At 34.2% G+C, this 14,213-nt stretch overlaps 1 protein-coding gene across 1 annotated transcript in view; it reads right to left on the bottom strand.

Moving 5' to 3' along the window:
• Nucleotides 1-14,213, bottom strand: part of TRHDE (thyrotropin releasing hormone degrading enzyme) — a 398,603-nt gene that overhangs the window by 72,549 nt on the left and 311,841 nt on the right. Inside the window, exons 11-12 of the mRNA XM_027107052.1 lie at nt 10,322-10,455; nt 10,156-10,211 (exon numbers count right to left, since the gene is read on the bottom strand). Coding sequence (XP_026962853.1) covers nt 10,156-10,211; nt 10,322-10,455 — 190 coding nt within the window. The remainder of the gene's footprint in view (nt 1-10,155; nt 10,212-10,321; nt 10,456-14,213) is intronic.

Below are 14,213 nucleotides of genomic sequence, written 5' to 3'. Positions count from 1 at the left end.
GGAGTCCTTTCTATTTTGGCATTTCTGACAGCATTCCCAAGAACCCTCCACGAATTTAGAGTGTGTTTAAGTCAGCATACACATAAAACTCTCTGATACTCAATCATTATTCTCTTCGGAGCCTATTGGCCTTACTTAATTTGTCGCATATGGACTGCTAGAGTAACATTTTCTTTCTTATGAAAACTCTCTTTTTTCCCCTCTGGTTAGCACTACCACCTGGTGACCTGGAGAGCTGATACTGAACTTCTGTTTAATCCTCACCCTAATTAGCTGAAGCAGCTGAGCAACAGGAAACCCCTGCCTCCCTCCCTTCTGAAGCTCAAATCCACTGTACTCCAGGCCATTCCACTTTAGGAAGGAAGAAGTCAATCTGCGATTCTAATGTGGTCTGATTCCGCAGGGCCACGTGCTACTTCTTAGCTTCTGAGTCGGCCTGTACCTATATCTTTAAATAACATTAAATAGGCTTTGGCACAGTTGCAACAAGTCCAGTTTTCCTAATCTGATGTTTTCTCACATCCAAAATGGTGAAGGCCTCTTCACTAGTACTCCATTTCACATAAGGGCATTTGAAATATTCCACACAGGCTAGTTGAAATTGCATGCAATTAAGGGAGAACCTCATGTATTTAAAATAATCTCCCAAGGCTTTAAGATTTGCCATATAAGCAAAAGTGTGTGCTATTCTGAATTAATCGCTCACCTTCATTGCACAAAATGTTGGAACTAAGTTTCCTTTCCTTTCCGCTCTTTCCCAAATCATTGTCTCTTCAAGTATAAAAATGAAATCTTCTATATTTTCGTGGCAAGTAGAAACTAACGTAAAACACTTATTTTCCATTACCTTTATTCTAGTTTCCTTATCAGGATAGCATTGCTACCTCAGGTAAGTAAGTTATTGATGCCCAAAATAGATTTTATGAGTTCTAGGAGAAAAATACGAGCAGTTCTTATAACTGGCTGATTAGTATGTTTGTTAAGAAAGCTTGCGATCAGAAAGGCCCCTAAGAATCTCTGTTCCAAAGTGAGAAAATATCATTACAAGACACCTTAAAGTAATTACTCTAGCATAAAGCCTGCATGAATACCTATATTCATATATTCCTCATTTTAAAAATTTCTCTATAATTTATCATAATAAAAATGAAAAGAGGTTTTTTGAGATTTCTTTGAAAATTAGGCTTTTACATGAACAGACTAAATGCCAGAGGACTCATTTACTTTTCTCCACAGACTAAGTCTACCACAAAATTCTTGTTTTCTTCTTTCTTATCAATTATTTCTTGCTGAAAGAACCTATTTCCTTTCCTTTCCTTTCCTTCATCTTTGTAAGTTCCTGAGTCCCTCAAAAACTATCACAGAATAACTACAAAAGCTAAAGATGCCTTCTTCTCACACTTAACACTTGCTCCAGGTAGCTCTACTGTTCCTGCCTACTTGCACTGTCAATAGATTTACAAATTACTCCAGGTTTAGACGCCAGATTAACTTGCAAGAAAATTCTGCCATGTTGTTCACCCTGGAAAACTGCTGAACACCTCAGAATTCAGTATGGTTGATCTGTGTTAGTATGCTCATTTGGGAGCTCAGCTTGGTGCTCTGTGACGACCTAGATGGGTGGGATGGGGGGTGGGAGGGAGGTCCAAGAGGGAGGGGATATAGGTATACATATAGCTGACTCACTTCATTGTACAGCAGAAACTAACACAACATTGTAAAGCAATTTTACTCCAATTAAAAAATAAATAAATAAAATAAACATAAAGGTGTCTCCTAATTATATGAGAAGCCTCCAGGAGATTTCCATGCTTGGGAAAATTTCTAAGACACCCAGATTTTGAGTTTTGTTCACAGCTATCAGATGGCATATCCGAAATGGTAACATATTTAATAACAAGAATAAAAAAGTGTTTTTGAATAGTTAAAACTGAATCCCTGATGTCCTGATTGTTGAATGATCAGCTCATGACACTAGGATCCAAAGAAAGCCACCCTCACTGCTATTGAGGATGCTACTCTAAGGCCTTTTAGCTCCACAGGAGCACCTGCCTGTCTAAACTGATGCCATAAATACCTTCTGGGCCTCAAAAGCAGTGATTTTCATATTGCTGTGGGTGTCAGAATCACATGAGGTGCTTCACAGAATGCAGATCCTAGGTAGTGGTGGGAATATGCAATTTTTAATAAAACGTCTCAGGTGCGGTGGTCCTGATGCAGGTGGTCTCTCAGCTCATACTCAAAGCACTGCACCTGAATATGCAAAAGATTCCCAGCAAGCAGGAGAGGAGATAACTCAAATTCATGGAAGGAAAAACACTAAGATGATACTATCACAGTCCAAGAATCTAACATCAGAGGAATACTTAGGTCTCTGTGCTAAAAGCACATATTACAAATATCTATTCAAGTGAAGCTGATGGTATAAATGACCATTTTGGAGGAAGCTTTACCTAAATAATTTAAATTATGTGTGAACAGGTATTTCAAATTATTGGGAAGCTTAGAGAAATCCTAGAGAAATTCTTATGAAATCTCAGGCTCAGGTTTCAAAGCAATTATAAAATCAAAAGAATCATAGCTTTGTGTCAAATGTGACCAGACAGTACTAACTACAATGTGAATTCTAATTTTTTAAATTTGTGAGACACTAAAGAGCATATATACACATATTCAAACAAATTTGTACTTGCATTTGGAAATTTAGACTATTTATTCTTAAAAAAGAATGGCTTACGCAAATCCATGTAAGCTACAAACATCACCCACACTTTTGTAACTCAAGAGTGCAGGCTGTTATGAAAATGGATCAAACCTAAAGAAGGATGTCGAAATATCTCTCTTCTACTTTCCACTCAGCACTCTCAGACATTAGACATTAATATTAAAACATTTTCACCTACAGAGCTGAAACACAAATTTTGCACTGGAAGGTTACAAATTGGCTTTTGATTTAATGCAGTACAATTGAAATGTCTCTAAGAAAGTTTGTCTGCCCTTACGCCCCAGGAGGTTTGAACTTCTCAAAAGTACCTGGAAGGTATGGTAGCTCCCCCCTAAATCCTTATCTCAAGGACAACATCTGTGACTCCACCCTCAAAAGGTTTCTAAAGATAGCTCAAAGGAACATGTTACCTCACTCCTTAACCTTGAGCAAGCCGGCTACCCCTCTAGGAACAGTGTGGCTTGAAAATTCAGGAATCCACTCTAGCCTTTTCCTGGGTAGTCATAGAAAGAAAGCTGAAGACTCCCAGCTCATTACAGTAAATGTCCTGAAAATGCTTTCAAACTATTTTCAACATTTACTGTGACAAAGTGTTGCGTAAACTAAGACCAATTTGGAGGCCTTTTGGATATGAATTTTTAAGTAATTGCATGCAGAAAGGTATGAAATGAGAGGGCTTCAAGGTGACTTTTTTGTATATCTCAAGAGGAATGTTAGCTGATAAAGACAAGTAATTAAATCCCCAGCCTCAGAGATGTGAGAAATATTGTGATCTCTTAGGGATGGCCACAAATCTGCATGAACTCATTATGAGTCACTATTCAGAGCATGGAAAGATCTGCCCTGGCCAGAAAGTCCCAAACCATAACTACAAGCTAATTTTAAATAGCCTTTGGTCAATGGCAGAAGATTGGAAGCATATAGCTAACAATAAATCTTGTTTTGCAATAAACAATTTTATCACTTTCAGGATTTCATAAGTATTTAATTGTAATCCTTTTGCACACACATTCTAGTGGCTTAACAAAAGATAAATAAGAACATAATCTACACATGGTTACTTCTCCCAAATGATTCTAATATAAACAGCTGAAGAATCATCCTTCTCTCCCTGCCCAGTGAGTACAATATAAAACCCATTTTAATCAGTATTCCCAGTATTCTATTATTAATAACTCTTATGATTCCATTATAAAACACAGCTAAGGAAGAAAAATGTTTATACTGAGATTATATAGCACTTTCAAAAAAGAAAAAGGCAGGAATTGAGGAAAGAATTCTGAAACTAAATATCCTTTTTGAAATCAGAATTTATAAAGCAGCAGACAATGTCAGAGGGATCCAGGAGCCTTAGTCAGGGTTTGCATAGCCATGTTCAGGTGAAGTGAAGCAGTCCTGTTATTTCCATAACCGAGTGGGGAAATCAGGACAAAATGTCCAGTCTGCCAAGGTATTTCTCATAAAAGGTTTCTAAGTCATTCCTTCTCAATGTCCCCTACAAAAGGTCAACACATTACAATTTAAACGTCCAGCCATCAACACAGGAAAAGCTACTCTTCCTCTAGCCCAGTTCAAGATGAAGTTGCTTTTTAGGTACATAACGCTCCTATTTTCTGCAATGAGCAAAGAAGTAATGAACACATGTTTGGCAGGGGAAACTTTAAACAAGGTACAGGAGAGCCATCCAGAAGACAGAATTTCTAATAAAAACTATGACAGAGGAAGTCTCACAAGGAGCAGGTTAGTACCAATCAGCTTGCAAACATTGTTAAGGCAGTTTTAACAATGCTGCTATCAGTCCTGAAACTAAGGCCCAGAAAAAAAAACAATGCATGAGGGTAGGTTTGAGGTATTCTCATAGTCTGCTTCTTCATGAGCCATTATATTTTCACTGGCTCACATACTGAATTTCCAGTTCTCCTAACATGTCGCAGATTTATAAACTCAGAAACAAGTTGATAAAAATGTATTTATTAATTTTTTAACTTATACCGTCTTCAAAAATGTATTAACTATTACTGATGACAGCTCACCAGTACTTAGAGCGCTTCTAAGTGTGACATTCATAATCTCCAGGTACAGGTTCTTGTGCTTATTGTTAATAAAACACTAATACTTTAGAAGATATAACTGCTATCCTATTTCTTAACAAAATTTGCAAACTAAGTTGTAAGAGTCTGTCCTAGTTAGGCTTTTTTAGGTGATTGGGTCCTTAATGGAATAGCCTGTAACAGAATTTTTTAAATATGCTATGCAAGCTAAAAATATATGTTATGACATTAATAATGCAATAATCTGGCATGTGTTCTACAATACATAATTGAATTTTCCAGGAAACTGGTGACTAAATAAGTAAATCAATGCAGTAACTGCCCAGGGCAAAGGTGGTGATGATGATGGTGATGATGATGATGATTTATCTCTGGAACTCTTCCATATGAACAAATGTTCCAAACAATTTTCACGTATTTTGACTATTTTCAAACAAAATACCACATAGGTCCACAATCCAGCTCTACACACTTTTATAGCTTTTTAAAATCATACTCAGAGCATGTTAATGACTTTAAATATCCAAATCCAGTGTATATTATACTTCCTAAAGCGCATCTTCCAAATTTCCAGTTTCTACTACATATTAAGCTAATAAATAACTTCAGTAAGAGTTCTTACGTTATCTAGCTGCCAATTCCACTCCTTCTCAAATCTATGTTTCAATCAATTTGTTGCATGAGCATCACTGTGGTAATAGTTCTCTTGCCCTAAATCCATCCTCTAGTTTACACTTTTTCCTGCTCTCATTTTATTACTTTTAAAACTTTAGTAGATTTCCATGGCAAACTTTCATTTTTCTGATGGTATTTCCTATATGATATCCTCCATAATCTTTCTAGACCACATTAATTCTTTATATTACAACATTTGCATAATATTTTATTCATCGTATTGACATACTGAATATAGTTAATTGTCTACCGTGTACTGTCCCTGCTAGACCATGAATTCATTGAAAACAAGAAATGCATCTTGTTCATTTTTATATCTCTCAATCTAGCAATGCTTCATCAAAACAAAAACCAACAAGAAACATGAACACCCAACAAAAAATATCTAGGCATTTAGTCACTAATTTCAAAGTTCAAGTCATAACACAATGATATTTGCGAGGCAATTGATTAATTCCTTACACATAAGTAATGAAAATTAGAGCATCTAAGTGCAGAAGCAGTGCCATTTCCTATAGAAGCATATACTATAAAAAAGGAGGAATATGACATTTCCAGAACCAATGTAAATAAAGCTATAGAGCTTGACTTAGGGACCTAAAAAAATGGGGAGAAACAACATGTTTTGATATTGGAAAGCTCACATTTGAAAATATGTTAATTCTTTAAAAATTAACTTATAAATCCAATCAATGCATATTCAGTCAAAACTGCAGCAGGATTTTTAATGGGCTTTGTCAAACTGATTTAAAAATCTATACTTAAGAGAAAACACGTAAGATTTTGAACAAGAACAAGAGAAAATGTTGTCAACCACAACATACTAGAAAGCTAATCAGAGCAACATGGTACTAGTGCCAAAAACAACAGAGACCAGTTAAACAGAATTGAATGAATTCCCTAAAATATAAGCATTTTCATTAAGATAAAGATATCATTTCAAATCTATGAATAAGAAAGTCCTTTAAACAAATAGGATTAAATAATTGGTTATAAATATATTAATGTTAAAGAAAATTAGACCACTCTTCCATTCTATACATAAAAACTAATTAGAGAAGGAAGGGTGAGGAGATAGATGCAAAAACAAAATAGCTTTCAAATAAAAAATGAAATATTTTCAAAATGTTCATATAGAGAAGGTCTTCTATGGAAGTCAGAACCAAAGAAATGGAAAGCTACAAAAGGAATGATTTAACATATAAATTAAAAGCCTTTGAGATGATGAAATACACCACAAAGTATAAAAAAAAATGACAGTGTTGAGAGAAAATACTGTAAAATTGTTTTCTACAAAAAGGAGTAAAATCCAAAAAAATCCAAAATATATAGGAAAAGGGTAGGAAAAATACCTCACCCATCTTCTATTAGGCTTTTGTTTTTCCTTTAACCAGGTAACAATTCACAGAAGAAAACAAAATACACATGGCAGATGTATATGAAAAGATGCACAAGTTAATTCAACTAGTTCTGTAACAGCTTCAAAAAAATTATTTTTGCTGCCATACTGTCAAAAATGTAAAAGATGTATATACTCTTTATTATCATGAAGGGTTTGGGGGCATAGGGCCCTCTCGTATGTGGTTGACGGAGGGTTCTACTGGGAAACACTTTGGAATACAATTTGTAATATTTATCAAAAATCTTATACTCTTTAAACCAAAAATTCCTCTTTCAGGAATCAATCCTATAAAAATACGTATATGTGCAACAAAAGACTGTTCAGGCACACTCAGTGCAGTCTTGATTATAATAATGAAGATTTAGCAACACTGGAATAAAGCTCCTCAGATTTATTTTTATAAATGAGTAGAAAACAGAATGTATTTCTGTTCACATAAAAAAAATTAAACTGTATGGAAATGTTTAAAAATGGCTGGATTTGGGCTTCCCTGGTGGCGCAGTGGTTGAGAGTCCGCCTGCTGATGCAGGGGACACGGGTTCATGCCCCAGTCCGGGAAGATCCCACATGCTGCAGAGCGGCTGAGCCTGCGCGTCCGGAGCCTGTGCTCGGCAACGGGAGAGGCCACAACAGTCAGAGGCCCGCGTACCGCAAAAAAAAAAAAAAAAAAAAGGCTGGATTTATATACAGCAAATATTTATTTTATCTGTGAAGAGGGAGGGTAAGAGCTATAGGATGTCATGGAAGGAGTAAAAGAAAATTTTCACATTGTTGTCTCTCTTGTTTTAATCACTACAACTAGAATGCATTCATGTGGTTTTTATATATTTAAAAAACAACCATAAAAAATACCCAGAATATGTGTACTTAATTGCACAAAAAGATAGTGGGCCTGAAAGTTTATAGTCTGAATAATTAATAGTTAATTAGCAATTCATTCAACAAATATATATTGGTATAATCCTGTACCAAAGATTAAGTTAGGCAGTAGTAATACAAGGATGAGACAAAGCCCTGCCCTCAAGATCACCCAAAAATCACAGGGACCCAGAAAAGTAGTTGAACTACAAGGTGACAACTGCTAAAGTACAGATCCACAGGATGTCACCTTATTCTTTCTGGGAAGGACAGATTGGTTTCAGGTAAGGCTGTGCAAGTGAAATTTTATTTTTAAGTGAATAGCAATATTCCCAACAGACAAGGGGAGTGGAAAGGAATTTCATATAATGGGCAGTCACCCTGACCTGAGGTCATAAGCGCTGCTGTGCTACTATCTGCAGTTGAATGTCACCCCTCCACCCCTCACTTAAAACCTGTGCACCCTTAGCTAAGAGACTTAACCCCTCTCAACCTCCACGACTCAGCTATAACATGGCTGCAGTAACCACACCCACTCCATGGGTTTACTGAGAAGACTGAACAAAATCATTCATAAAAGCCTCAGTACAGTGCCTGGAACATACATATTGATAAATATTTGCTACTCTTCTGTTTGTTATCTATAAAGAAGCCAAAAGGAGCATGGTGTGTTCAGGAAACTGAAAGAAGACTGACATAGGTTGGTAGCAAAACTTTGAAACATTTACTAGAATACACTGAAATGTGAATAACCCTTAACTCCAAGTGACTGCAGGGTGTTCCCAAGTAAATGCAGAATAAATCTAATTTTGTGTTTATTTACTTCCATGCTAGTAGGAAAATTATCTCATGATCAGTAGAACAAATTTCAATATATATTCAAGGAGATTTGCACATTCCCCTGGTAAATTTGTATAAATGATAATGAAATTGTTTACTTCAAATGTTTAAGTCTTCCAAAATTGTTATTGAAAGCAATGTTCTGTATTAGACAACAAGGAATTTAATTTTGGAAAAAAAAAATCATCTACTAAAATTAAAATATTTCATTAAAAAATAGCTTCTATCATTTAATGCAGATGAGTCAAAGATCCTTTCAATTTCCATCTTTCCATCTGCCCTCTCTCTTTAGGATATCACTACTTGTTTGCTTTCTCACCATCATTTCAAACACGTAAGGATTCATATGAACTACCACTTCAAATCCCCTCAATCTTCCTATATTACCTGGCTCTTCTATTACTGCATATATATGAAGCCCTGGCCCTGTCAATTACTAGCTATATGACTTTAGGTAAGTTACTTGACTTCTCTAACCCTCAGTCTCCTCATCTATATAATGGGAATAATAATAATAATACAGATCTGCTTATCTCATAAGGTTGTTGTGAAAATTATACAAATTACTATATGTAAAACAGAACAGTGCCTGGAAATTTATGTGTTTAATTAACTGGTAATATTTGTTCTCTTCTAGTTCCCTAATCTTTCCTTGTGGAACTCTTAACATAGCTCTCTTTAGCTTGCTTCTCTCTCAGGGCAATGTTACATTAAGTACACTGTCTTACTGGCTTTCTGAACTCTCTAAACGTCTATGTCAAAATAATCTTCATGTTATATCTAATGCTTTCTTCAAAGTCTTCATATCTTACTTAATCTTTATCTCCACATATGACTATCTTGTCAGGCTTTTCTCCACCTCTATCATTTCTAAATTTTTGTCCCATAATATCAGATTATTAAAATTAAAACTATACTGATGTGAACAATAAAAAATATTAAAAGGACTGAGTTATTTTACTATTTAGCCTCAAAATTGAGTAAAATAGCTTGGGTTTACGATCAACATTACTTTAAAGGAATAGCTATTTAATGACTATTCAAAAGAATAACTGATTTTTAACATTATAAATCTAACTATGAAAATAACACAAATATTACTATAACTAGTACTATAACTTCTGCTACAAGATTGACATATATTTTGTCCAGAACAGTTTTACCCAGTAGAATATTTATTTCTGTCTTGCAGCGCAAGATTTTCATAATGAATCACATTCAAAAATACATTAAAAAAAGATATACTAGTATATGTCATGAAAAAAAAAGCCAATGCTTCAAGGTACTTTACATCAAAAATTAAATATGGCACAATGGTCATTTTGTAGAGTTCATTAATGAAATTGTAAAAAGAGTATTAATCTTGAGTGTTAAATTGAACTTGTGGCAAAAATTGATCAAGCTTCTCCTGACTCAGAAATACCCCATGGCTACTATTGACCAAGAATTTGGGACACTGATTGTAATTCATATCCAAACACAAACGGTGTGAGACAGAAATTATTTTTAAAAGATTTCTTATTCAATACATATACACTATTTAGCTTAATAGAGGAAGTCTTAAGGGCATTAGTTTTATTGGGGAGAGCCACAGGAAAACATACCTGGCTAGGCTGAAGGCATCGTCGATCAAACCTGCTCGGTTACTGACAGAGAGAACCTATGAGGGCAACCAAAAAAAAAAAAAAAAAAAAAAATGGAATCACTTAGGATTAAAATGGCAGATGTTCATATGTCAAAACAGATCTTTGATGAGTAAATCCAGTTTACCTCATGTTTCCTGATTAATTGATCAATTAATAATCTCCAATTCCTTAAATCATAGTTGACTCTAAAATAGCCAGTTTGATTGATGTTCCCCAGTAACCAGCTTCCTTTGTCCAAAGAAGTTATTCTGTGGTGTTCTGAAAACAGCATTTTAGGGGGTAAGAGAGATTTGCAATTTTAAGGGTAAAAATAGAGTGAAGTTATGTTTTCTTAATACCAGATATCACAGTACCAATAATTAAAAGAGGACACCATCCTAAATACCTAATTGAAATCTACTCTTTAGTCAATTAATCACTATAGCTAGAATTTGCTAGAAAACCTTTAGTAGCTTACTCATTATTACTCTTGATAAAACCCTGTTATGTATATATAATTTTCTTTCTCAAGATAAATGTAACCAAGAAATCTACTACTGTATTCATGTGGCTTCCAGTTACATTGTATATGTATCTGTGGAAAAGGCTTCAGGTGCACATTCTACTTATTTTATTCAGCAAGAAAGTGATTAAAATAATAGGGCTCATTTATGAAAGTCACTGTTATTTCTTACCCTTTTCCTTGTGCTTTCTTGGGATGTGCTAATAAATAACAGACTTTCCAGCATCATCAATAATGTTGGAAAAAGGAACCTCATTTATTTAAGACTCTAATATTTCTACATATAATTAGAACAAAGATAATAAATTCTGCTTATTGGAATCACTTTGGAAAATGGTAACTTGATTATATTCGCTGGTTAATTCAATTAAAGGAAGCCAGTAAAAGTAATCTTATAACTTACATATTTAACCCCTTCAAATATGATACAGATAGAGAACTCATTCACTTTTAATGGCAGCCTTTATTGACTTCCCAGAACCATAGTTTACAATTCTAATTATTTTGTTGCTGCTGCCCTCAGGACTCATGCTTCATAGAAGTTGCATAATGTATGAAGTTTACTTAAAATTCATATTTTATACACACACACACACACGCACACACACACAGGTCTATCTAATTTCCACAGTGACTCAAAACCACACAATGCATCATGGAAACCATTCATGTCAGTTCTGAGTAAGAGGCACAACCTCTAATTCTCACTCTATTATCCAAGTTTTTACACATCAGACAACAAAACAAATTTTATTTTTACTTTTCTTAAGCGCTGAACTTACAGAGTACTTTCTCTTAAGTAAAAGCCATACAAGAAGAGGTTATACCACAAAAATTAATGAATGAATGTTAAAGATCATTAATTGTTCACGTCTAGAATGGGGTGGGCTAATGTAACCAACACATGTTACATATTATCAACTTTCAGAAATACAGTAAAAAATACTTAAACATAAATGTATACTAAACATAAACATCTAATCTTTAATGTTTCAAAGAGCACTTCAACTTCTTGACACCTTTATTAACAGTATGTGTTAGAACAGATAAAGAAATGAGGCTCAGACAGGTTAATTGAATTGCCTGAGATAGTGCATCTCAGGTATCCTGACTTCCGTGCCCTTTTTACCACGCATACTCTGTTGATACAAGATGGTATAACGTTTTTATTGTATGTGATACTGTATACATTTTCATATTCTTATATTAATTTGAAAAAGGGGGAAATAACTTGGGAAACAAGAATTATAAAAGGAGTACGAAAACTTCTTGTAAAATTTTCCTATATATAAATGTTTGAACTTATGCCACTGATCGTCTTTTGTCCTCAGTAGAACTTATAACCTAAAGGCCAAGTAATGGCATTTAAGGCCCCTTCTAATTCTATGATTCAATGGCAGAAGGGGATAGTTTTCTTAGTTTGAAATTTTACCCAGCTTAATCTGTGGTACTTAGGAAAATAAATCTGTCAGATATTGCTCTAAAATATTTATAGCTTCCCAAGTTTCTGATACTTTATATCTGCAGGTTTTTAAAAAATTTAATGTATTTATTCACACAATTTCTGTGAAGCTTTAGAATGTCACCCAATTTTACAGATGTAAAAATAAAAAACAATAATCTAAAAAATGGCATTTAAAAAACAAGTCCTCATAAAGAGAGATTTTAGTTAATCATGTCTGAATTCACTGAAGAAAAATTGATTGAAATATTGAGGATATTGTTTCCCTTGAGCAACCCTAACACTGTCTTCAGGAATAAGATTTTTATAGCAAAACATATTTAAATTGTTATTGAATTCACATAGGTTAAGAACAAGTTTAATCATTTTCATCTAAGAAGTGATTATTATTTAAAGAAATTACAATATTAAAGGTTTGGGTTTAATATATGAACACATGATTAAACTTTTTACAATTTTGAAATGGGCATCGATTTCTATGATATTAAATCTGTTTTTTAAAGTTACTTCCTCCTGACATTTTAGATAGATGGCATAACTTAACTTCATGTGATGCACTTGGTTCTAGTTTTTTGAACTTTTGAATTCAACAATGTATAGGTAGAATAGAGACCAACTAAAATAGGACAACAATCCCTATACCGTCTAGTCTGAGAAGAAAAAAAGGCAAACATCTATTGTTGTTTAGTATTCTATTATTAAATTAATAACTAAAACCTGAAGGTTATTACTGTTCATGAATATTTTTACACCTTGGTTATAAATGAAACCTTTGGAGAAATGATTCCCTGAAAAGTTTTCTAATAGATTTTTAAATACCTTTTTCTTTCTACTTAATTATATCTCTAAAATGTTCTTCAAATTAACTAACGGCAAGCAATGAATTTTAAAGAGATCTTTTTCAATAGCCTAATGAGGTACAGTACGTGATGAGTACCATAATAAAAAGTATGGAAGTTATATTTCAAGTGTTCGTAATAACAATTAAAATTTATATTTAGAATATATCCAAAATGGCACAGGACTTAGATTATATCAAGGCAAAAAGTAGTTGTCATTTTATAGTATTTTATATCTTTATATTTTATCCTTCCTTTTGGAATAAAAAGAGAAAGGATATCAGATCTTTCTACTCAGTGTTGGTTGGTTGCAGAACAATCAGAATTTAAAACACATAAAAAAGTGAACCAGGGTAACAAGGGAAACAGTGTGAAACAAATTCAGGTATAATAACACATACTAGTTTTCTCACTGGACTCTTGTGAGAATAAAATTAGATAATGCTCTGTAGAGATTATAGAGAACCATTCCTGTGTACCCAGTGGCAAAGTGTCAAAACTGACAGATCTGCAAAGTAACCTAGCAAAGTATTAAAATCGTGTGTGTGTGTGTGTGTGTGTGTGTGTGTGTGTGTGTGTTGTAAATAAACTTAGAAAAGAAAATCAAGCTCCTAAGACACTTTCAGCAAGTTATTTCTCAAGCCTTAATTTTCTCATTTGTAAAGAGGGGACTAAAAAATATGCGCTCTTTTGGGCTTGTAACTTTCATATGAGCTAATATTTAACGAAAGCGTTATACCATTATGCCATTTTTAATGTTTACTTCGAATTTGCAGCATCAATTTCCCTTTTAAGTCTTATCTATCCTAACATTTTTTTTTAACATCTTTATTGGAGTATATTTGCTTTACAAAGGTGTGTTACTTTCTGCTGTATAACAAAGTGAATCAGCTATACGTATACATATATCCCCATATCCCCTCCCTCTTGTGTCTCCCTCCCACCCTCCCTATCCCACCCCTCTAGGTGGTCACAAAGCACTGAGCTGATCTCCCTGTGCTATGCGGCTGCTTCCCATTAGCAATCTATTTTACGTTTGGTAGTGTATATGTGTCCATGCCACTCTCTCACTCGTCCCAGCTTACCCTTCCCCCTCCTGGTGTCCTCAAGTGCATTCTCTACATCTGCTTATTTATTCCTGTCCTGCCCCTAAATTCTTCAGAACCACTTTTTCTTTGGATTCCATATATATGTGTTAGCATATGGTATTTTT

Source organism: Aethalodelphis obliquidens, unplaced genomic scaffold (genome assembly GCF_003676395.1).
Source record: "Aethalodelphis obliquidens isolate GAN/ISIS:26980383/991018 unplaced genomic scaffold, ASM367639v1 scaffold8, whole genome shotgun sequence".
NCBI lineage: Eukaryota > Metazoa > Chordata > Mammalia > Artiodactyla > Delphinidae > Aethalodelphis > Aethalodelphis obliquidens.
Note: the sequence above shows the minus strand (reverse complement) of the source record. Positions and strands in the feature narration are given on the sequence as shown.